At 29.8% G+C, this 27,816-nt stretch overlaps 1 protein-coding gene across 10 annotated transcripts in view; it reads left to right on the forward strand.

Annotated features, from left to right (window-relative positions):
• LOC122521129 (disks large 1 tumor suppressor protein) overlaps positions 1-27,816 on the forward strand; it is a 380,822-nt gene that overhangs the window by 286,387 nt on the left and 66,619 nt on the right. For all 10 annotated transcript variants that reach the window (XM_043641597.1, XM_043641592.1, XM_043641596.1 and 7 more), the window contains 2 exons: positions 24,145-24,420; positions 26,608-26,820. In XM_043641597.1, the coding sequence (XP_043497532.1) occupies positions 24,145-24,420; positions 26,608-26,820 (489 nt within the window). The remainder of the gene's footprint in view (positions 1-24,144; positions 24,421-26,607; positions 26,821-27,816) is intronic.

The following is a 27,816-nucleotide window of genomic DNA, read 5'->3' on the forward strand; positions in this document are numbered from 1 at the left end:
CGATATATCTCTCTTATATTTAGTGTGGAATGATATCTATATTTTGATATTTTCTTTTTCTTTTTTTTATTCTTTCTTATATATATATAATAATAATAATTGTTCTTTTTTAAAGTTTTTTTTTGAAGTTATTTTTGAGGTTATTGAGGTTATGTTCGTTTTGGTACGGCAAAGAAGTATAACTTCTTACGTGTGTACATAAGTACACACACCAGTTTTTTTTTTGTTAAAGTCGTAATTATTTAAACTCAATCGAAGGAAACAGAATTTAATCAAAAACATTGCTTTGTTAATGTTATTTTTGTCAATACGTGAATTCTTTGAACGTTGTCAATTCTGGGTTTTTATATTTATATTTATTATTTTCTAAGAATAGTTAAATACATTCTAACAATACGTCAAAAATAAAATCTCTAGTGTGATCAACTAATCAATAATTTCATCTATCACAAAAAAATATTTGTTTGTTAACAATTAAAGATTTTCATTGATGATAACAACTTGTTCGACATTACGAATGAATAGTTGCATTATATTAGTTTCTCGAATGTAGGACCATCGCGTAAGACATCGACAATTTCACGAGCTTCCAGAAACAAATATGTAAATAAATAAATTCGGTTAATAAATATGGAATAACAATTGAATAAAAACGAGCATATTCTATTTCATATATTATTTGATCGATTAGAATTCTTACCTGACCAAAAGATTCGTTCGATGCAACAAACATATTACCGACTGATACATAAGTTGGTTTACTTGCTCTTACGATCACCATAAATAATAATATTTTTGATTGCTTCGACAACAAATACCAAGAAGTCTCGTTACTAAAAAAAAATTTAATATTTTTCGTTTGAAAAAATTCTTTTATTGTGATAAAAAACGTTCGATTGATAGTTTGAAATAAAAATCAATTGATTCTCACACTTTGTAGAATACAGCTTCGCTCATATCCCTCAAGTGTTGTCCTATGTAGCACATAATAAAAACCCAAATCAAATGGAAGATAACATATAGTATCGGTAAGATCAATAAACCGGCGATATCCTCTTTTTTGCTTTTATCGATAGTATCCATGATCTACCAAATAAAAAAAAGAAAAATCAAGCAAATAAATGAGTAAATCATTGACGTTTCTTGTGATTAATTACCAATCACTTACATGAATAGTAGCACCTCCAATGAAGCATAACGAACACGTTACCATTATCAAGGTAACCAAATTATAATTAGTATTATAAGCATCTACATATCTAGAAGATAAGGACAGCGAAAGATACATCTTTGCGTATTTAATTTTTACGTATAGCGAAATTGTTATTAGAATTGAATAATGAAAAATAGAACATACACATCGTGTTAGTGATATAATAAAACATTTGAATAGTGAATCTATACATTTTAAGTGAAACATGATTAAAATTTGATCCACTGTTAATGTGGCGAAAAAACGGACGATGTAAAATGAATATATTATCAATACTAACTGGAATGCTCGGTCGTGCAATTGGATTATATGAATTATTTTTGTATAGATTACTTTATTATCGATCACTTTTAATCTTTTTTCTTTATCCTCCAATATGTTATCTAAAAGACATCTGAAGTGATATTGGTATAAATATTTGTTTATTTCTTACTTTTTAGGCAAAATATAGAAAGGTAGTAATCAAAATAGTTACCCAATAATTCGGAACATGGCACAAATGTGTAGTAACACAGCTAGGATCATCGATAAACCGCTTATGACACTAAAACCCAGTACAAGAAATACGAAGTATTGCGCAAGAAGAATCTTAAAAAAATGTTCGTCTTCTTTAACGATGTTGCTCATCGTGTACATTAAATTACGTGATCGTGTTTTATTCAACGGTATCAGAACATCCAAAAAAACTGACTTAGATGATTGCAGGAACGTCAAGGTTACGTATAATGAATAGGAAGCTAAAAAACAACTAAAAGAACAATAACTTGTAAACTTTCAGGCAAATTGTTAAAATTTTCTTACCTATCCATAGCGTGATGCATTTTCTAGCATAACAAGCATATTCTATTAAAACGTCGTATTCCTTGGTATTTTCTACGTTAACCCAATCATCAAGTAGTTTTATAAAAAAAGAATACATCTGGAAATATAAGCAGAATATGAAAGTGTCACTTTGAAGATTAATCGCAAAATATTCGATTATAATTTGAATTTTTATCTGCAATACGTACGTATTTTTTTTTAAAGAGACTTGAATAATAAAGGAGTCCCATTGATATTGTCGTGAACAGATAAGCCATGTAAATTACGGATGACTTAACTTTAAATTCGTTTGATAAAAAGTTTAATGCCTAAATTTTCGAGCGAGGTTTTCTTATTACTCGACAAATATACGTTAACGAGTAATTAAGATTATTTAATTGAATAAACAGCTTACTTGAACAAAATATGCAGTAATCAAATTGACGCTCATAAATAGCGCACGAATAAATCTTTGGGAAGGTGTTAGTATAGGCCAGATACCACTGATCGAAAGTATCTTTTTTAAAAATGTCAATGGTATCGTATCAAACAGTTCCATCTTTTTCGAAGTCCCCAGATGCAAATGACATATGTTAAAGTTATTTTTTTAAATTTTCTTTTTCTTCTAATTTTCTTTGTATTTTTACTAGCCCATTGTCTTGAATAATAGATTCATCGAGTAAGGGTACAACCGGTAAGGGAAAATGACTTAATCGATATCGTCCCTATAATGCAATTATAAGCGAAAGGGGAAAAATATAGGATACATTAATAGCATTTTTTTCTATTCTCGTGTACATAACGTTCGCATAGTGGTGGGGAGAATCGATCCAAGCCATTCCAAGCTGTTGAACAGTCGGTGTTTGTCGTGATCATCGTACGGATGCTAAACTGTCTTTGTGTTACAATTTCGATTGACTATTATGTACAGTTTACTCTTTAATGATAATATAAATGTTTTGTAATAAAATATGAAGTAACTTGAAATTTTCTTTGAAAAATAAACTGTAGAAAATACACTCGCGTCTACAACATCATATTTTATTTTTATTGCTTTAAATTTTAACATTTTTTTAATTTGTGATTATAAATGTAATCCGACGCACGCAATATGTAAGTAATACTAATTCCAGTTATTTGTCTCGTTCTTGTATTTAATATTATTTTATTTTCATAATTTTTTTATTTACTATTTTTCCTTTTTTTTTTTTAATTAATTTTAATTACAATTCTTTTTCATCTTTAACAAAATTTTTGAACAAATTCCACGCAAGTTGTAGAATATCAACGCAAAGTATGCAGGACCATTCCGGAAGAAGTTGATAATCGTACGAGACTTAAGAAATATACTATAAATTCTTATGAAAAATTTCAATATAATTATCCATTGATTTGTTCTTATTGTTTTTCTTTATAGAATATTTCATCATGTGCATCTATTTTGTTTCTTATATTTATTTTTAATCATTTTCTAAGAATAGTGAAACACATTTCAATAGGACATAGAAAATAAAATCTCAAATTTGACCAAATACGAAGAAAATAAATCTACCACGAAACAATATCTATCTATTACTATTTGAAGATTCTCTATGAAGATATCGGCATGTTTGACATTACGAATAAGTAGCTGCATGTCTTTAGTTTCTCGAATGGAGGACCATCGCGTAAGAAATCGACATTTTGACGAGCTTCCAAAAAGAAATATGTAAATAAATAAATTCGGTTAATAAATATGGAATAATAATTGAATAAAAACGAGCATATTCTATTTCATATTATTTGATGGATTAGAATTCTTACCTGAGCAAAAAATTCGTTCGATGCAACAAACATATTACCGATTGATATATAAGTTGGTTTACTTGCTCTTACGATCACCATAAATAATAATATTTTTGATTGCTTCGACAACAAATACCAAGAAGTTTCGTTACTGGAAAAAAAAATATTTAATATATTTCATTTGAAAAAATTCTTTTATTGTGATAAAACATAGTCGATTGATAGTTTGAAATAAAAATCAATTGATTCTCACGCTTTGTAGAATACAGCTTCGCTCATATCCCTCAAGTGTTGTCCTATGTAGCACATATTAAAAACCCAAAGCAAATGGAAGATAACATATAGTATCGGTAAGATCAATAAACCGGCGATATCCTCTTTTTTGCTTTTATCGATAGTATCCATGATCTACCAAATAAAAAAAAGAAAAATCAAGCAAATAAATGATTAAAGCATTGAAGTTTCTTGTGATTAATTACCAATCACTTACGTGAATAGTAGCACCTCCAATGAAGCATAACGCACACGTTATCATTATTAGGATAATCACATTATAGTTAGTATTATAAGCATCTATGTATCTAGAAGATAAGGACAGCGAAAAAGACTTCTCTGTACCTAATTTGTATGCGTAGCGATAAACTTGATGAAATAAAATAATGAGAAAGAATGTTAGTGTTCTAATGAAACATGTGATTAGTGAATCTATACATTTGGGATTAGAATCGATCTAAAATTTCCTTGTCATTTAATAAGACGAAAACGGGGACGATGTTAAATAACGTAATATCAATACTAACTTAAATATTTTGTCGTGAATCTTGATTATATGAATTATCTTGGTAAAAGTGACCTTATTATCGATCACTTTTAATCCTTTCTCTTTGCCTTCTATTATGTTGTCCAAAAGACATCTGTAATGAAAACGGAGTCAATATTTGAGTGTTTCTTACTTTTTAGGCAAAGTATAGAAAGATAGTGATGGAAACAGTTACCCAATAATTCGGAACATGGCACAAATGTGTAGTAACACTGCTAGGATCACCGATAAACCGCTTATAATACTAAAACCCAATACAAGAAATACAAAGTATTGCAAAAGAAGAATCTTGCAAAAATGTTCGTCTTCTTTAACGATGTTGCTCATCGTGTACATTAAATTACGTGATCGTGTTTTATTCAATGGTATCAGAACATCCAAAAAAACTGACTTAGATGATTGCAGGAATATCAAGGTAACGTATAATGAATAGGAAGCTGAAAAACAACTAAAAGAACAATAAATTGTAAATTTTCAGGCAAATTGTTAAAATTTTCTTACCTATCCATAGCGAGATGCATTTTTTAGCATAATTAGCGTATTTTATTAGAACGTCGTATTCCTTCGTATTTTCTAAGTTAACCCAATCATTGAGTAGTCTTATAAAAGACCAAATTATCTATAAATACACGAAAGGAGTGTTTCCATTGGACGATTAGACAAAATGTTCAATTATAATTTTAATTTATATCTGTAATACGTACGTATTTTTTTTTAAATAGACTAAAGAAGTAAACGGCACCCATTGATATTGTCGTGAACAGATAAGCCATGTAAATTATGGATGACTTAATTTTAAATTCGCTTGATAAAAAGTTTAATGCCTAAATTTTCGAGCGAGGTTTTCTTATTATTCGACAAATATACGTTAACGAATAATTAAGATTATTTAATTGAATAAAAAGCTTACTTGAACAAAATATGCAGTAATCAAATTGACGCTCATAAATAGCGCACGAATAAATCTTTGGGAAGGTGTTAGTATAGGCCAGATACCACTGATCGAAAGTATCTTTTTTAAAAATGTCAATGGTATCGTATCAAACCGTTCCATCTTTTTCGAAGTCCCCAGATGCAAATGACATATGTTAAAGTTATTTTTTTAAATTTTCTTTTTCTTCTAATTTTCTTTGTATTTTTACCAGCCCATTGTCTTGAATAATAGATTCATCGAGTAAGGGTACAATCGGTAAGGGAAAATGACTTAATCGATATCGTCCCTATAATGCAATTATAAGCGAAAGGGGAAAAATATAGGATACATTAATAGCATTTTTTTCTATTCTCGTATAACATAACGTTCGCATAGTGGTGGGGAGAATCGATCCAAGCCATTCCAAGCTGTTGAACAGTCGGTGTTTGTCTTTATCATCGTACGGATGCTAAACTGTCTCTGTGTTACAACTTCGATACATCATTCCGCGCACAATTTACTTATATTGTTATTAACAATATAATCGTTTAATAATAAAACATCCTACGACTTAAAATTTTATTTTAGATAAAAAAAACCGTATATATTAGTTTTTCTACGACATCGTTGAATTTCTATCGTTTCAAATATCAAATTTTTTTTCAATTCTGATTGTAAGTATAATCCAACGCATACAATTTGTAAGTAATAGTATCTTTAGTTATTTGTTTCATATTTATTTAACATTATTTTATTTCTATCATTTTTCTTTTTTATTATTATTTTTTCAAAATGATATCCAAGACAAAATTTATTTATCTTTTACAATATTTTCGAACGAATTTCACGCAAGTTGTAGAATATCAGCGCAAAGAATGTAGTACCATCCCGTAAGAAGTAGATAATCGTACGAGCTTTAAAAAAAAAAAAAAGAAAACAAACAAAAAGAACATATTTGTAACAATAAGAAGAAAAAAAAATAAACTACGTATGAAATTTGAATCATCAATATTCATTTCTCTTACCGCAGTGAGAAATTCGAACGAGGCATTGAATATTTTTCCGATCCCTACGTACGATGTTTTTTCCGCTCTCGTAATCACAAATAATAATAATCTTTTCGAATTTCTTGGCAATAGATACCACGGAGTTTCGTAACTATAAGAAAATACATTTTTTTTTTTGTTTTTCTTGTTTATTATTTATTAAAGAAAGAACAATATATATATGTCGGAACACTTCTAATCCCTCGTGTATGGAAAAAAAAAAGAAAAAAAAGGATGACCGAAAGAAAGAGAAGTGCTGGGGAAATAAAATAGAAATGTATGCTCACGCTTTCCGAAATACTGCCTCGCTCACGTTCTGCAAATGTTGTCCTATGTAACAAAAGATAAAATTCCAAACCAAACAGAAGAAAACATAAACTATCGGTAGGATCAATGATACAAAGTTACTCTTGTTTTGGTATTCATCTAGTATCTGAGTGATCCAGTCAATCAAGAAAATAATGAAATATTACAAATTTGTCTTTGGAAAAGAATATTTGTTTTTTTTTTTGTTCATCCGTTGACATATTATCACTTACCTGAACAATTCCTATCCCAAAGAAACCTAATGCGCATACCATCACTGCAAGGTAAGTTGAATTAAATTTATTATTCATAACTTCCATACATCTAAAATGCAAACGAAAATATTGTTTTATAAGAGAAATAAGATCAAATAATTCTTTTTATATTTATATATATATGAGATTATTATATATATATGTAAGAAGTACAAACGTAAGAATATATAATATAATTAATGAATAAAAAAGACGTGAATAAAATCATGTTTTTGGTAAGGAAAAATGTTATTAGTTAAAAATAAAAATATTCTAAGCTATGATGGACTACAAAGTTTCGTATTATATCGAAGCAATAAAGATGAAGATTGATGAAAATCGGATTCATGTAGTAATAGTTTATTTTATCGATACTAACTCGACGGTCTTATTGTGCAGATATATTATATGAATAATTTTTGCGTAAACCACTTCGTTGTCGATTATTTTTAATTTCTTCTCTTTATCTTCGACTATGTTATCCAAAAGACATCTGTGATCACAATATATATTTATCGGTATATTTTTTTTCTATAATATATTTGTTTTTTGCACATTAAGTAAATGTAAAAAAGAAAACAAAAACTTACCCAACAATTCGAAGCATAGCGCAAACATATTGCAACCCAATCAAATACATCGAAATGCTACTAATCGTGCCTAAGCCCATTGAAATTAATAAAACGTATTGAAAAATGAGAATTCTAACAAAATATTTTTCCTGTCCATTGTACCAATTCATTGGGATTATTAATGTATGTGATCGAGTTTCGTTAAACGGTATCATCATATCCAAAAAAACAGGTTTTAATGATAACAAGAACAAAAACGACACGTATGAGTTATAAGAAACTGAAACGATTAAAGGAAAATTGTGATTTCTAATTAAATCGTATTTTGTCGTTTGTATTAATTGAACATCTTAAGTATTTCTTACACATTAATACGATAATTAATTTTTTACACATGTTAGAGTAGTCGAGTAAAATGTTAAATTCTTTTGTCTGCTTTAGATAACGCCAATCATCCGTTATTTGTTTCATAAAATGTAATATCTGAAAAATAAATGTAAAAATATATATATTTCAGATTTTAATACTGTATATAATCCTAATTCTGTGTTCACGCGACAGATACGTTCCCGAAGAATACGTGTAAGAAAAATTCAAAATCGTGTAAGAAGTGTTCGTGTGAAAACAGAATTTGGATGTAGTTTTAATTTATTAACGTACCAATTTTTTATTAGAAAAACCACCGTAATAAATGATACCCATGCTAAACGATGAAAGCATATAAATAATCGAATCTAACGACGATTCCATGCTAAATTTAGTCGATAGAAAATCTGTAATCTAAATAACCTCGATCAAATACACTTCATTTCACGAATTAAGAAAAAGAAACGAATACTTAATCATTTTACATATATATATATATATATATATATATATATATTACTAAATATTTACCTGTAAAAAATATACGGTTATAATACAAACGTGTAGAAAGATCCCACGAATGGATATTTTCAAATGTGTTTCTTCAGGCCATAGACCACAAATCGAAGAAAGTTTTTTTACGAATGCAAACGGAATGGTATCGAATTCTTCTTCCATCTTTCTAAGAATCGTACAAAGTGAATGGGCTCCTTCGATACGTGTATCGTTTATTGTACTCCCCTGTTTTTTTTTTTTTCTTTTTCGTGCCACCCTTTCTTGCGTATTCACTTGAATAATAGATCGTCAAAGTGCGACCGATAGCGGAAGGGATCATTTTCGAAATTATCTTTACATAATAATTATAGTTCAAGCGAGAAAATACTTAGATCATAATTTGTTATATTATCAAAGATATAGAAACCTTCTTGGGAATACATACATAAGTGTTATTTGCATTTTAGTAAAGGGGTGGGGGGGGGATATGGATCGATACCGTGTCACGCATCATTGCAATGCATTGAACAGTCGATAGTTGGCTCTTATCATTGCTCGAAGTGTCTTCTCTTACTCAGTTATACAAATATATTATCGTTCGATACACTTTTACGAATCGATAAAACGAATGCGTGTATGTTTGCTTGCTCACGGGTGTGTGTGTGTGTGGAAAAATTTATAATAGAATTTGATTCGACTTGTCGTTAGAATCTAATAAGTAAGGTAATTGAATGCTGATACGATTGTCAGTCTAATGTAATTGATGCATATATTTATTCGTTATTTAACATCGTTTTATATTTTACGTTTAGTTAAATTTTATTGCCTTTTTTTTGTTCTCTTTTTTTATTTATTTAATCAATCTATTCACCTTTCATTATTTTTCTTACTTACCGGCAAATAAGGAAAAAAAAAATGTCCTTTCGTAACAGCACATTACCTGGATAAAATAGTAAAACTATATTCGTTGTTACTTTTAAATTATTAACGATCGTACGTTTACGTAAGCAAAACAATGTTTTTTGTTTACGTTCACTTCGATTTATGTTTATCTCGACTTCTTATTCTCTCCATTCCCTTTCCCCTTTACTCATTGACAGTCGAGTCGTGTATTTTCACGGTGACAGATCGTTTCCTTGTTTATTTGTAAGTATCGTTTGATGATTATTTTAATCATTCGTTTTTAAATTGCTGGCTATTTTTATTATTAATATTTATTTAATTATTATTATTATTATTATTATGTAATTTGTATATTATTCATTTATATGCTCGATTTATTTAAATGAATTTTTTTTCTCTTTTTTTCGTATAAATTAATATATATTAAGTATTTTCCAGTTTTAATATCTAACTTCACATTAGAAAATAATAATCAGAGATCTGATCTCTATGTTGCACACAAGCAGGTATCTTCTCGTAATCGACGCAACACGTTTTTCGAGGTTGATAGTAGTACAACGTTAAGAGGGACATTAAAGCCCCTTTGGAGTTTAACGCAGTTACTTTTATAGCTCGTTACATCCTACATTCTCTTACTCCTAACAAGATCAAAATTCGTGGTTATCGCGGTGTTACGTGGCCACGACACTTCATTAACTCGTCCAAAGTTACCTCGTCTACGTGACGTTCAAATGAAAAGGGACAAACTTTAAGGAATTTTCTTTCCTTTCGAGAAAAGAAAATAATTGATCGATAAAAATAGACTCACGAATTGTTATGTGATAAAATTCATCGACAAAACATAACGCAAAGAATTAAAAAACATATTTTTATTAAAAATTTATTCGTATATGTATTTTTGAACGTTATTAATTTCTTCATTTTGTTTTATATTTCGTATTGTAAATAAATTATAATTATAATTAAAAGATTTCGTGAACTATGTTAGATCGGTTTTGTAATTAAAATTTACTTTTTAAATTTTACGCATAATTTTTTATTTTTATTTTTTTTTTCTTTAGGAGAGAACAAATTTTCTACGTCTCAAGTAAAATAATTTCTCTCTCTCTCTCGTCATTTATTTATTTTCTAAATCTAATCTAATAGATATGATCAGTTTGATTGAAAGCAATTGAAAACGATGGACGATTAAGTACCATTCCAATCACTTAATCACAACATGTTGATGCTGTCGAACTTTCGTTAGGACTTCAACGAAAGTACCATTATACTCATCTTCGTTTTTTATGTTATCTCAACTGTCATTGTATTTACCATCATTTTGGAATGACATATATAGGAACTATATATACATACTTAACATATATATTTTAGAAGTTGCGTTGAATATATTCTGTCAACACTTGCAAATCAACTGTAAATCTAAATGATTTTTTAATCAAACATTTCATGGAAGAAATATTCATTTTAATAATTCAGACAACCATTTTGTAATATCATAACAGGATAACGAATTATTTCCGATTCCACGTTGTCTTATACAAATAAAAATATTTTCTTTGGCTTATATTTCGACTACTTCTCGCAGTTTGTTTGTTAAATTTTTGAAACAGTGCATTTGTATAAGTGCATGCGTATAGATAAATATGATATAAACGACGTTAGAAGAAAATATAATACGATAATTTCTGCGAATGTTTTCCGGTAACGCTCGATATACTTTCAACGATGGTAAAAGTTTAATGGGATTTTATTCGAAAACCAATGGACGTTTCTTATAAATAATGAATAGAGTCGATTGAACATTAGATTACTTATGTGTACGCACAACAACATCCCAACGACTTACGAGTTACGTGCATTAACATTTTGTTCAAAGTATGATAGTTGGAACTTTTTCATTGGACCGTTTTATAAATCTATGGTCGTTCATTAATCCTATCGAATAAAGTCACGCGCTAAAAATCCACTATACGAATTCTGTTTTTTTCTTTTTTTTTTTTAATGCAATTTTTACCCATACCTCCGAGAAATATAAAAATTGTCGAATAATTTCCAACATCATTTATCTTTTTTTCTTTTTTTTTTTTTTTTTTAAATTCGCGTTCCATTAAAAATGTTCATACCATCTAGTACGCCGTAATTTTTTCATCTCTACGAATGCATTCCTATTTACGTATATTTGGAAAATAAAAACAAAATATATATAGTAATCTAACGAGATGATGGCATAAACCCCTGGCATGTTGAATTAATATTAAAAACGACGAATAAAAGATAATCGTTACTGGACTGATCACCAGATATTTTGTTATTCTTCTTTAAGAACTCTTACTACTGGTAATTGATAATATCTCGTTCCGTTTAATGTCATCAAGATATTCAATATTATTATACGTAATGTTGGAAGAAAAAGAATTGTTATAATAAGATAGTAGAATATTACTCTAAGGAAAAATTTAAATATTTTTTTTATTATGTCCAATGCAATTTGCTATAATTTGCAAGAATAAAAGTTTATTTGAAAAACATCTTTTCTTACAATCGACATTTCTTCGATATCTTTTATCAGATGAAAATTTTGTTTCTATTGAAAAACAAAAGTATTCGATATTATTGTATAATATAAACAAAATATAAAGTAATGAATTCAGAAACAAAAAACGATCGAGAATTTCGTTAAATAAAAATAAAAAAAAAAGTAATGTAATTATTAGAAATGAACTATCAATTGTTCTCCAACATTATTCAAATCTAATTGTTCACGATCAATACTCATTGGTAACGAAACTAACCAATCGATAAATTCTTTATTGTCGCGTTAGCAACGCCAAGTACATTATGCAAATCCTAGCCTATTTGCGATCACATGGGTTATTAATCGTAAGTAATTAGGATTTACAATTAGTCTCGTAAAGCAATACACTTTGATCATTTCCGAGAGATTAACCTAAGTGATCAAGAGTACCTGAACATTGAAATTAACAATATTTTCAATCCATTTATCAAAGACCAATGTTTTAAAAATATTCAAATGCACTCGGAATACTTTTATCCGTTTCGTTAATATTTTATCAAACAATTAGTCAATACAAATATATATTTCGTTCGATATAAATAATAACGTGGTTGAAATTTAAATAAATGGCCAATAATATTTATAATAGCTTGTGTCAGTGTAGCAAGAGAATTACGTATTGATATTATACATAACGACATTCTATTTTAAATACCGACCAAGAATGTTGAAAAATATTTATCTGATAAATAACAACTTCCCTGTGACACCAATTAGCGATTTTATTTATTCCTTTTTACGAACGAATTCGAAAATTTGTTTATTCAGTTTCACGTAATTCGTGTAATATCGTCAATAATCGAGATAATAAATCACGATTATGTCGTTAAAACGATAATAGTTTCTTTAATATAATTTAAAATAAAAAAAAAGAAAGAATTGTTTTCCTGACAAAAAAAAAATTTTTTTGAAGAAAATTTCTTTTGCTCTTTTTTATAATTGTTTACCAAAAGTACTTGCTTACTTATTCAAATGAAATCGTTACAAATTATTTTCTATATAAGATAAATCTATGTTTTCTGTAAAAAAAAATAGAAAAAAAAAATTATATTTTTTGTTATTTATTTATTATAATTTTACTACGCTTTATAATAGAATTTTCTTTCCTTTTATTTTCTAATTCCAAACCCAAACTCTTTCGATTCTTGAAACGAATAAAGTATCATGGCGTAGGATAGCGAGTTTCTAATAGACTGAAAAAAATATTTTCTCTCTTTTCAACTAGTTTAAAAAAAGAAGAAAAAAAAAAGAACGTCAGAAATTTTTGCATATACGTGAGCGAGTTGAAAAGTTTCGAGCTTAACGCAGAAACAATATTTTTTTCGATCGAAGTCACTTTTATTTATATTAAACAAACAAAACCATTAAAAGTTTTGATTGAAGCTAAAAACTTTTCAACCCACCCTCCTAGGAACACATCTATATATAGAGATTATATATATTTTTTGTTGTTTTCAAGTACTTACGGTTAGAGAGAGTTCATGGGACAAAACGAACATTGCTCCAATTGAAAGATAAGATGGTCTCATACTTCTCATCAAAATCATAAATAATAATTTTTGCACTTTACTAGGAGCTAAATACCATTCTGTCATTATTCTAGAGAAATAAATTGTATTATTCGTATATTTAAAAATAAAATTAACTTAGAAACGATACAGAGGAAATATACTCACATATTTTCAAACACTCCACTGCTGTAATCGATAATTTTTTGACCAAGAAAACTAATATTTATAATAGCAAATAATTGAACCGCCATCATCGTCAAAAATATAAAATTTATCGAATATATCTGAATGTAAAGAGTAAAAAGGTAACATTAAAAAATATTTCTTATTCCACGATAAATGTTAAATATTTTTCATCCATATAAATTAAGTGCTTACTTGTGAAATTTGAAATGTTATAACCAAGAACCATATCCAGTAGACGAAAAAATTATAATAAGCGAAAATAGAATTAATTTGATCGACGAAACTATAAATAACAAATTGTTTTTCTTCCTCACTTGTTATTAATATTATTCGTTACATTTATTAATTTATTAAATTTTATTTGCGTATATATATTATTTTTTATTATTGATTATAATATTTGTGCAAAACAAATCATACTAACTGTAATGCTCTCTGATGGCACTTGGTTGCACGTATCATTTTCGTGTAAGCATTGTTCCCCTCGTCATAGAAATCTAAATCTAGTCTACTATCAGGTTGCTCCTTCAGTGAGTACCTCATTACGTATCTATGTGAATCCAAGAGGGAATTGTCAAGCTGTTAGTAAATTAGCAAATGTAGAAGCACTCACCTGGTAAGGACGAACATTGAGCACGCATGTTGTACACATACTATTAATAATCCGATAATACTAGCTGCTGTGATACCTATTACAATCATAGTTAAATAATAGATAAATAATATCTTCAAAATATATTTTTCTCGGCCCGAGAAGTATTCCAATATTGGAAGAAATTTCATTTGACGAGTTTTGTTCAATGGATTAATCACGTCTAATATTAATGGATAAATATAAGCAGGTATTGATAATCCGATGTGTATATATAACGTCACTGTTATGTGTAAAATTATTATTTTTTTTTTTATTTTCAATATAACATTAATTTATTATTTATTTATTTTTTTCCTTTTGAAGTTTTATCATTTTTCTTACGTATCATAACGATCATAAAGATTCGACTTTTCGCAGCAAACTTTTGTAGAATTTTATACTCCTCTTCACTTTTAACCTTTTGCCATTCATAATTAATACTTTCGTAAAGTTTTATCTATGCGGTAACATATATATATATATACTTTCTATTGTATATTATGTTTTCTTTTTTTTTCTGAGATAAGATTTTATTTGTTAATCATAAAATTAAGCTTACCTGATCTGCACGTTTGTGAAAGAAAACGGCGAAGTAAAGAATGGTTACTAACATGCAGCATGCAAGGTATGTTAAATTCTCGATGACAAGATCTAACTTGGATCTCAATATTATCAATCTCAAAACCTTCAAGATAAGTATTGAAACATTATAATCAAGAAATAATTTATCGTGGTGGATTTCCTTACCTCGATTATGTTAGCGCATGCGATGCTTGCTTGAACTAATATTGTACGAACAAATATTTTTCTTCGTTCCATGTAAGGCCAAAGTCCTATCAATGATAGTAAAAAACGATTGATCGCGTAAAATCGTTCCTCGAATACGTTCATATCTGTTAAACGAATAAGACTAATCTGTTTCGATAAATTTACAATATATTCTTTTTTTCTCTATTTTTTTGTGCCCTACACGAGTTCTTATTTCATTCATTTATGCGAAAATAATTGAAGATAATTGTGGGGAAAATAATATTTAATAGTTTACAACATTGTCTAGTGATAGTAGTATGTAATATTTAAAAGGAAATATACACGCGTGTCACACACACACACACACACACACACATATGCAAATAATTACGTACGTTGGAAAGAAATATTCTACACGAAGATGATATCGATCTGTTTTGACATTGCAAATTGTTACATACAATTATCGAAATTATCTCGCATGAAATATTTCCTCCCCTTTTTCGTATCTCGGCTAAAACTTCATCCCCTATTTTTCTCGATCGAACGAGACATGCGCGGCTTCTGTTCGACGCGAACGAGTATAGCCTCATTTCTTTTCGATTCATCCTTGTGACATGTCGTACCTTTCTTTTACCCCTAACATTACAAGTTCCGTGAGGATTATTGTTTCGTTTGAAGATACTCGAATTGCTCCAAAGTATTACGTCGTTTTTACGGTAACATTTACTTTTTTTTTTATTTCAAATAATTCTCTCTTTCTCTCTCTCTCTCTCTCTTTCTATTTATTTTTCTCTGTCTATATAAATATATAAATATATACAGTAATGAACAAAAATATTGTTACAAATTCAATTTTTCGTATATGTTATATAAATATATATAAAAAAAAAGTATATGTAATATTCTTTAGATAATTTGAATCGTATTTAATTATAAATACTCGTTTTTAGATAAAAACTTTAAAAACGTTAATTAGTTTTTCTTTTTTCTTTTTTATTGTATAGCAATTTAATTTCCATGACTTAAGATACGTATACTTGAACTTTAGACTTGACACTTAAAAATTATGTTATATTTTACTGGAAATGAAGAAAAAAAAAAGGAAAGAAAAAATAAAGACAATAATTATTTTTACATATTTACAGAGAATATTATATGAAAAATAAAATTGTATGTCAAAACTATTATTGGATACCGTTTATATTTTCAGAAACGTGGTCCGATTCGATCAAAATATGTAAAAGGTGTCATCAGGATCTAATTGCAATGTAAATGCAAATATTTACGTACGTGAACGATCGTAATTATACAGACATAAAATAATGGACGAATAAAAAATACGTGCACGGAGTAATGAACGAAATAAGGTTCGTTATTTTTATTTTCCATTTGAAAAACTCGACACGCGTAGAGATATATAAAAAAATCTTTTATAATCCGAGTTAATCTATTTAAAACCTCTGGGACATTGGTTCGCGTTAATCAGGATGTAATTAAATTGTATATCGATATCGGATATCGGAAATCGGCTTTGCTTCTACGACCATTCGCTATTGTCATTCAGTTTATGAATAATGAAGCACAATTACTTCGGTATCATGCAATAATACATATCCGGATTTACGTCATTCTAATTCCTCCTCGATGTACATAAGTTATTTGACAAGGTAAATATGTTATGTGATTGTAACGTTTCTCATATTTTCTTTTTCTTTTTTATTACCTTTTAAAATTGTATTTTCTTTCTAACCTTTTTTTGAAGTTATACTTCTTTTGGCGCGTTGGGAAAAATGTGATGGGGAGTGATTTTGTTCCGAGCGTCTGGAAAAACGACACCATGAAGTTTGTCGGTATTTACGACGCGCGGCAAAGCGATTTCAAGTATACGGCATGAAGTTGTCTTCTCTTCTTCTTCCCCCCTTTTTTTCTCAAGCGGGTCACCCATCCAAATACTAATCGTACTCAGCGCTGCTTTACTTAAATGATCGAAGCGAGAACTAATGCTGTAACCGCGCCATGGCTGTTGACGCGTGAAGTTATTCGATATATCTCTCTTATATTTAGTGTGGACTGATATCTATATTTTGATATTTTCTTTTCTTTTTTTTATTCTTTCTTATATATATATAATAATAATTGTTTTTTTTTTTAAGTTATTTTTTGAAGTTATTTTTGAGGTTATTGAGGTTATGTTCGTTTTGGTACGGAAAAGAAGTATAACTTCTTACGTGCGTACATAAGTACACACACCAGTTTTTTTATTTATTACTTCATCGTTAAAAAGGAATTCACCTAAATTTGGACGATTATTAATTGTACCTATTACAGTACGCGAAAAACCTCACCTAACACCTACTATCCACACGTATGGGTACATAAATACTTAGGTATTATATTATACCTATTTGCACACACGTATCCCTTCGAATGTCATAAATAGTTCCGCGAGATGTGCACTTGGATCTCGTTAATCTGCACTCACCTTGACTGTATCTCTTGGCACGGACTTAGATCTCTGGCAATATCACGCAATATTTACTACCGAACAAGTCAAATCGTGTGGTTCGTTTATCTTGTAAAAACAATGCCACCGAGACGTTGTACTGTAATATATCGTGGAAAGTTTTCATCCGCCAACTCTCTCTCTCTCTCTCTCTCTTTTTTCCCTCACACACACAAACACATACACATACACACGTATACACCTTTTCTATTTATTATTGTTATTTTTTAGAATTAATTTGTTTCGGTAATTACGTTTGATAATTATTCATTATTATTATTAATTGATATAATAAAATGAAGAAGAAGAAAAAAGAATATTTTATTTGTGCAAATTTGAAATAATTATTCCCATCGTTTGTAAGGTTTTGGCACCGAGCCTTGATTTTCATCATGCGACCTTTTCGTCGATCCATTTTCGTACAATTAATTTATTCTATTATAGATTAGCTCGATAGAAAAATAAAAACACGTGAGTATCAACGAATGAACAGGGTTACTATTTTACTTTCTCGAATGAGCACGAACGTAAGCTTGAACATAGTATGTGCTTACATTAAGTTAAGCTCGTTTCTAATGTAAGACGATTACTCTTAGAAAGAATGCGTTTAATGGTCACGCTGTCGTTCAACGCATTTCATCCGTTTGATCCTCGAACTCAAGTTGTGCGTGAGTAAATGCGATTCGTTCTAATGCAGTGTGTTTCTCTACTTTTTTTATACTCAATAATAATATTTCATTGTCAGATAATCAAAACTTACGAATATTTTCGAAATTAGCGTGTAACGATAAAAATGAACCTTCTCAAATAAATTTAACATTAATAATTATTTTCTATAAGTAATAGCGTAACGGTAGAATTATTTTTAATTAAACATTTTTTTTTATGTTTGACGTTAAATTTATCTTCACTTTTAATTTAAATTTGCAAACTTAAAGTGTTGATCTAACCGAAGATCGATAATTCGTTTAATTACTCTCATCAAAAATTTAATATAAATTAATCTCAATTGGTAATCATTTGTTTGACGAATGAAACTTGATAAGAATTATGTTTAAAATATTATTTTTAAAAACAAATTTGATCAATTTTTTTATAACATTTGTCGACATTATTTAACGACGACATTTAACAATAATTTTCCATTAGTATATTAATGCAAATGTATATTTGAATAAATATAAATGAATAATATAATATTGAACAAGAATGACACTACCCTTGGCACTCTCCTCCGATGCATTTCAATTATCTTGGGGAAGTATCGTTAACGTAAACTAAATCTTTTCGTTTTAATATTCCTAAGACAAAGACCGTGTATCTTATTCCACTTGACTCAAGTTACATATCTCCTTATGTTCATTGTTAATAATGGAAGAGGATTTTTGTTTCCATCAACAGGTAACATGTGTAAGACTAAATGTATACACATTACTATAGAAAAGCGTATCTATTGTTCTATAAAATGTATTCTGAGCAAGATTCAACATTATTTATTGTTACATTTTCTCTCGTCAAGTATGACGTCATAGTTCAAACAAATCTCAATTGTGCGGTTTAAAAAAAAAAGAATCACAAACAAACTGACTCGGAATAATCTACCAATAATAAAAGAAGAATTTGAAACAGATAATTTAATTATATTAAAAATATAATTATCCTGATATTATGACAGTATAATTATTAATAATATAATAACAAACCATTTCTATGTAATATATTAATATAAATTTTGATAATAACAATACATAGAGAATATTTTAAATATTGCAATAAAAATTGATATTAATAATTGAAATTAAACTTTATTCTTATATAATAATAATAATAATAGTAATAATATTATTATATAAACCTATATTATATATGGAAATACGAATAAAATGTGTAAGTGTAGATGTAGGTGTAGGTATAGGTATGTGTATGATCGGAATATTTGAAATTTTATCGGCAATGCAATGCAGCTACCTGATTTTACGATATCGAAGGATCACGATGGCCAAGAGGAATGCTGAAGTTTGCCATCGTAAACAGCAGATCCCTTGAAGAGGATCTTCGAGGGATCGCGAGAGGTTTCCTTTCGATGCTTCTCGCTTATCGATGCTTCGTCCCAAGAACTCTAATCGTTTTAGCGAGCTTTCGTGCTTTGCGAGCTTATCTCCGTGAAATATGGAAGATGGAAAGACAGCTTAATGCGAGCTTTAACACCAACTACGACGATTCGATAATCCTATGATCCGTTTCGATCGTTCGATCCTTTCAATCTTTCCGAACTATTTTATTCAATTGATTTCTATCGATTGAGTTGAAATACTTTAATGATAAATTTATAAAGCACAACTTTTACACGCGCACAAAATATTTTATATTTCATAATATTAATTTCCATTCTCGATATGTTAATCGAAAGTTAAATTAGAAAAAGTGTGGATCGACGGATGTGTCAATTGACTTGGAATGAACGTTTTTGTTAAAACCTCGGAAAATAGCTAGCGCGAGATCGAGGCTAATTATTTTCAAGGTCGGCAGAGTCTGAAATTCGTTGTACTTTGCCGCGAAACGAAAATCTATCTTTACCCTACCAGTTGGGTGCCATGTTCCGACAAAGGCCGACGAATATAGACGGCCGTTTCTCGAGATGTTAATTTGAAACACGACCGAGTCCATTCTACTTGGCTAAGAGCAAACCTCCAAATGATTACGGGAATCATCTATCATCTATATATTTATTATAACTCTTCCTACTTACCAAAATGATTCAATATTTTATTTCTTTCCATTTTTCTATCTCATTTATCAAAATCAATTTTATATCGATGTAAGATTAATCAAACTTACATCAAGTTGCTAGTAAAAAAAAAGATTACGATAAGCTGATTATAAAAGTATATGGTACAAAATCAAATAAGAAAAGATGTATTATATTAATTTCTATTAACGTCTTATTAAATTTGTTAATCGATATCGGAAAGTTTGTTCATGTTTGAAAGAAAGGAAATGGATAATTGATCAAACATATTTACTTTCTTTTTAATTATATATATATATTCATTCGTAGTTCGATAATAAAAAACATTTCGGTAATTTTAATGGGGGTAAATGATAAAGCAAGAGATAATTGTATTAGATAGTTAAATAGATAGATAGATAGATAGATAGAAGGTAGTTATTTAAGCCACTCGAAATATGCCGGGTCGGTGTGTTCGTTTCGAGACGCGTGCCGCGAATGTATTTTCACAGTCAGTTGGAAATAGCCGTCGACCGATCTAATATTATAATAGCGATGACTGGTGGTGGGTTTGTAGAACGATGCTTGAGTCTTCTTCCCTTCAACAAGAAGAAAAAAAAGAAGAAGAAGAAGTGATGGTGGTGGTAGTAATAGTAATAGCAGCAAATGCAAAAAAAATAAGAAATAGTAGTATTAGTAATAGTAACATCAGCGAAAGAAAATAAAAAAGAAAAAGAAGTAGAAAAAGATGAAGAATAAGAATAATAATAAGAAGAAGAAGAAGAAGAAAAAGAAGAAGAAGAAGAAGCAAAAGTAAAAGAAGCTTAGAAACGCACGCGCGTGCCGAAGTTACTAGCCGTGTTTTTAACGCTCCGCTAGTGCACAGCAAGAACGTCTAACATCTAAAGTGTAACGTTACTTCTTCTTCTTCTTCTACTTCTTCTTGGTTGTCGTTGTCATTGCAATTGCAATTGCCGTTGTCGTTTAGTTGTCGTAGTAGTTGTTACGGAAGACTTTAGCCGTGACAGAGAAGACCTTCCTCTCTCTCTCTCTCTCTGTTTCTGTCTCTCCCCCTCCGTCCCTCTTTCTATTCGGTTTTCGTCGAGCACACAGTTTCAACTTTTCCTGCCAACAGAATGGCTCGCGATCGGTGTAGCTCTTCTCTTTCGAACTCGCCAATTTGACGTTACGTTAATTGGTGATTGAAACATTTCAAAATATTCTTTCCCGAGAAAATCTTACGAACGATCATTCGAGACTAAAGAAAATAAATGATTGTTATGGTATACTATTCGATAAGATTAATTCAAAAGATACCGCCAGTGTGTGTATATCTCTTTTGGCTTGGACGGTCACGTGGTCTTTACGATAAATGAGAACGGATTAGTAACGACTGGTCTTTGTTTAATACCAATACGAGGATTCGAATAAGAGTATCGAGTGAAGGTATTTAATCGAGTAATCCCTTCTGAGAAACGAGAGTTAGAAAGTTTCGAGGAGCAACTCTAACGCGTGTGAATTAGTGTCGGGATAGAAGATTAAACGTTTTAAGCAAGTTTATTTAAAAGAAAGGAAGAAAGAAAGAAAGAAAGGAAGAAAGAAAGTCAAAAAGAAATAAGAAGAAAAGTTTTATTTATGTTACTTCATGGAAACTGTACACGTGTATATTTTTCTATGTCTACTCATGTACTTTTTGTTAAATATCGTGAAAACTTATATTATTATTTGGTTAAAATCTTAGTTAACGTATACAAATAAACAAGCATTTGTGCGTGTATGTGTGTGTATGTGTATCTGGTTAAGAACGTATAAAAAAAGATTACGAGTGTACGTACACGTGTGTGTATCTGTTCCACACTTCGTAAATTCTTCAATGAAACTAAAAGTGTTTTTCGCATATGTAATTCCATAGTGAATAATAATAATAATTTAATCGTTGAATTGTGTTCAACGAGATCGAAATCGGAACGCATCGGTTAGAAATAATTTCGTCTCGTTGAGCGAAAGTGTTTTGACTCGATTAATTCGTTCGTGTTCTCGAGGATCGTTCTCGTGTCATCGTGCGTCGTCCATTTGCAGTGACTGACAACGATGCAATTCTTGTGACCCTACTTCACATCGTTAATCTAAGGGACATCATGGCCGACAGGTTTCGTAAAATGGTAATTCGATTCGATTAGATTCGATAATTCAAAATTAAAACAATTTACCATTGATCACAAACGTATTTTAACGTTGCGATTTATTAATCGTGCGATTTGGAAAAAATATTATTATATAAAATAATAAAAAAAAAAAAAAAAAAAGAAAAGAAAATAATTTAATTTTATATAATTAACCACGTATAACACACGTTGACTACGTTTTAAAGAACATCGAAGTAATTGCGAGCGTTGAACGCTTCCTCGAACGGGGTATCACCCCACCTACGCAAATTTTCTATAAATATTTCGTTACTCTCGATAAATCAACTGTGCTTGCTTGCAAGCTTGCGTTAAGACACGTGCGCCGACACACACGTGTGTGTTGTATCCTTTGAGTTCATAAATAGTAAGAAATATATATATTAAAAGTAAGAACGAATGTATATATATACATATGATACGACGAAACACGAAACTTCTTATATTAAAAATAAATTCTGCTAAAAAAGTAAGTAATAAATCAAATTTATAATCTTACTCGAACAACGACTACTATTACAACTAGCACGTTAATCGTTATCGATTGTATCTCGTAGGATAATAATCTTATCCTAGAAATCACAGCTAAACTAAACTCTACGCAAAGGATGTTTTCCGTTTGGATAAGCAAATCTATCTAACATTGGGGGTAGGAGGGGTTAACTCATTGTTAAGCTTCCTATGGGGAATGAGGTTGGTTGATAGAGTAGGCCGAAAGAGTCGAGATAGGGGAGAGGGGAGAGGAGAGAGAGTATATGGGAGTAGTAGGGAAGGGGGGGACTAACTAGTTAATTGATTTTGAGACCTCAAGCAGACTAGATTAGCTCGCGTGATATTCTGCTTCGACGGTGGTTGTTTATGCGAGATGTCGTTCGGTGATCGCTCGTTTAATAACGTTATACCCTATTATAAAGCCCACGTATAAAGAAGGAGAAGGAGGAGTGAAACTTGTCCTCTTTTCGTACCAATACACCATGCTGAACGTGAAACGTTATTATACCGAGTCCTCGTAAAAAGATATCTTCTCCTTTGGAAAGTCTTTAAGAGCTACTCAAAACCTTCTCCAGTAATCTTCTTAATAACATTTCGATAACATCTTCTTCATTCTACTACGACTTTCTCGTCATTTATTTTCTCGAGTCGTTCGATCGATTTTTTTTCTTTATCGATTTTATAATCGATATAGGAATAAATGGGAATGGGGGGAGATGAAGAAAGACTCATTATATTTACTTGAAAAATGATTTTTAATTATGAGAAATCATTTTTAATTACTATTTTATATACTTCTATTTATTTGAGTTCAGTATTTTATATGATAAATGATTCGAATACCGTCATTGTTAATATATATAGAAATTAAAACTTAATAATATATATATATAACAAAGTTTAGTTAATTAAATAATTAAAATTCTCATCAGAATAATACTCATTTTATGTTATTGCATAAAATATTTAATTTATCTTTTTTCTTTGTAGAAAGAAATTTAAATAAAATATTGTACATAATACGATAAATAATTTTTGTTTTTTGTTTATTTTTGGAATTGTATAGAACTTTATTATAATTAATTGAATATATTTGTTTCAGGTAAACGGCGACGATGATTGGGAGTACGAGGAGATCGTGTTGGAAAGAGGTGGGGCCGGTTTGGGTTTTAGTATCGCCGGAGGTACCGACAACCCTCACTTTGGTAACGACACAGCGATTTACATCACCAAACTCATACCAGGAGGTGCAGCATCCGCGGATGGACGTTTACGTGTTAACGATACGATCCTTCAGGTGAACGATGTCTCCGTCGTCGACGTACCACATGCGGCCGCCGTAGATGCCCTCAAACGTGCCGGCAATACCGTCAAATTGGTATGTCTAATTTTTTCTAATTTCTTTTCTTTTCTTTTTATTTTTTGGAGTTATACTTCTTTTGGCGCGTTGGGGAAAATGTAATGGGGAGTGATTTTGTTCCGAGCGTATGGAAAAACGACACCATGAAGTTTGTCAGTATTTACGACGCGCGGCAAAGCGATTTCAAGTATACGGCATGAAGTTGTCTTCTTTTCTTCTCAAGCGGGTCACCCATCCAAATACTTAATCGTACTACTCAGCGCTGCTTTACTTAAACGATCGAAGCGAGAACTAATGCTGTAACCGCGCCATGGCTGTTGACGCGTGAAGTAATTCGATATATCTCTCTTATATTTAGTGTGGACTGATATCTATATATTGATATTTTCTTTTTCTTTTTTTTATTCTTTCTTATATATATATATATAATAATAATAACTATTTTTTTCTTTTAAGTTATTTGTTTTTTTTGAAGTTTTTTTTGAGGTTAGTGAGGTTATGTTCGTTTTGGTACTGCAAAGAAGTATAACTTCTTACGTGCGTACATAAGTACACACCCCAGTTTTTTTTTTCTTTTATTTCTGATAATTGAATCATTTTAATGATAATTGAAACATTTTATACAAATTCTTACAATTAGTTCTCCGAAATTGTATAAATTTAATTTAATACAAACAAGAGAACAGCTTTGTTTTTCTATTAATTATTTTATATTTTCTTTTATTTATAAGTCGTTGTGTTTTATATGCTATTAACTATTTTTTGCTTTATTTAAACATTACAAATTTAAAAGATTCGTGTTGTTAGAGATTACAAAAAAAATTATATTATTTATTATATTATTTAATATATAATAATATTTTTGTTCATAGAAGGAAATTTTGGAAAAAGTATTGTACATGTAATAAATTATATTTTTCGATATTACATATATAACTTATTATAGATTAATTTTTGTATCATTTTGAAGGTCAATTTCTACATAACTTGATCCTATTTAATGACACAGAATTAAACAAAATTAATTTCATTACATCCTGAAATATCTTTTCGATAATCATCGATTTTTTAAAGATAAATTACGAGTATTTTCTCCCTTTGTCGCACAAAGGGAAAATAATAAATTCGTCGTTATAACAAATGACGTTTTCAAAAGTTTATCACATTTTTAAAGACGAACCATTAAGAAGGAAGGAATCTTATGTTAGAGAGCAGGTAAATGATCGTCGCTTCGGGACTTTTAAAAAGTGGAAAAGAGAAAGAAAGAGAGGAAGAGAGGAAAGTGGAGGTTGAAGGTAGAGGGGGAGGGGGAAAAAGGGATGATATTCGGGAAAAGGTTTTATGACAAATAGATATAGAAGTCTCGCCAGTTATCATCTTTCTTCTTCCACTTCTCGAAAAGTTCTGTTCTTCGTTTGGGAACTTCTCGATCGTTTTCGTATAAGAAAAAGTAAAAAAAAGGGGGGGGAGGAATGTATTTATGAGTGAAGCGATAACAACTTGTACTATACGGAGCTTATGCTTATGAAACGTTCGAAGGGAACGTCGTTTTATTCTCGTTAGTAAAGATAAAAATCGAAATTTGTCGATCAATGGTTAGAAACCTCGTCGTACGATCGTAAAAATTCAAAATTTGTTTGTTTTTAATTGCAAAAATTGAACCATTGTAAAAATCGAATATATATTTTATTTTAATTTATCTCAAATCTGTAACACAACGTGAACGGACCCGAAAGGATCGCAGTTTATTTCGCGTTCTCGATTAGTTTCGCGAACGTTATCCAAAGAAGAGGAGGGGGGGAAGGGAAACTACGAATTCGTCGATAGGAATCGATAGGGTTTTGTGAAAAAATAAAATAGAGTTTTTGTAATTAATTTTTCCTACGTGAACCATTTTTAGTTTTCATTTCCAACGAAAAAAATGTAACGCCGCGTATCCTAGATGTGAACGAAAGCATGGCAATAAAAATTGTTAAAAATAAAAACCTAAAAGAAGCGAACTATGTCGTTCGGTACGAGTAACGTAAAGCACAGAAAACTAAACGATAAAAAAACAATAAAAGAAAACAAACAAGCAAACAAGCAAGCAAGCAAGCAAGCAAACAAACAAACAAACAAAAAAGAAAACAAAATTTTTCTTCCTGTATTGCTGTAACATGTAATTGCATGATTCATGAAATTTTGCTTTCTTTACCATTTTAACAGTACGTTCGCCGGCGGAGACACACGCAGCTGATGGAAATCGAATTGATCAAAGGAAATAAAGGTCTCGGCTTCAGTATCGCTGGCGGTATTGGCAATCAGCATATACCTGGTGACAATGGAATATACGTTACAAAAATTATGGAAGGTGGAGCTGCACAAGTGGATGGTCGTCTCGTTGTTGGGGACAAATTGGTAGCTGTCAGAAATGCCATGGTGAATAAACATATTTATTTTTCCTTCATTTTTAACATTAGATTGACAATATAACACGTTAATCAAATTAGATATACATATAGATGCAAACTTATGCGAAGTTTCCTAAAAAAAATTCAAATAATTTTCGATTAAACGAAATAATTTAGTTGATAATTATGATATATATAATCTATTACTATTTGCAGATTAATCAGTGGTAGGTGGTACCTTTTAGAAAAATAAACTCGTGATCATTTTTCATTTTAAAAGGGCATGACTAACACCATCACCACCACTAACACACTTTTCTAGATTTTCAAGATAAAACTTCCAACGGAATGGCCGGTTAAGTGCAGATGAGAAAAATAGATTAGGGCGGTTCGTAGCTCGTGCAAGTTTATAATTGATAGCTCCTATCACTTAGTGATATATATATATATATACAGGGTGCTCCAGAAGATTTCTCCTAAATTTCGTAGTAGCTTTCTTATGAATATGATTATAATAATCAAAATAACAAATGGTTTGTATAAATGTGGCCCCGGAAATGCTTTGTTTTCCAGTTAAAGTCAATCAAAGATTTTCCTCGTTATTTTCTTTATTTCAATAATAAAACGTTACTGCAATTTAAGAATTCAAATTTGTCATTGTAAATTATAAATTTGTGTAATGAATTTAAACGAAAAATTGGTCCTCCTCAATGTCGTTCAGTGTATAATTTAAAAAAGAAAAAATACTCATTGAAAAGTTTTGTTTTAATAAATTATTTATAAAAATTGCGAAAGAAAAAGAAAGAAGTTTTTACGACAAATCTTATAAATTATTTCATTCTGAAGAGATTCGCGTAAAAAGGAAAAATGGTGGGTTGCTTGGAAATATTTGACTGGCTTTAACTCGAAAACAAAGGGAACTTTGTCATTATTTTAATCACAGGAATATGCTCGTGAAGTTTAGCAGAACTTTCACGGAACACCCAGTATATATATATACAAAAAAGAATTCGTTCTTTCGCTA

This window comes from Polistes fuscatus, unplaced genomic scaffold, assembly GCF_010416935.1.
Source record: "Polistes fuscatus isolate 324 unplaced genomic scaffold, CU_Pfus_HIC Scaffold4, whole genome shotgun sequence".
In the NCBI taxonomy this organism is placed as follows: domain Eukaryota; kingdom Metazoa; phylum Arthropoda; class Insecta; order Hymenoptera; family Vespidae; genus Polistes; species Polistes fuscatus.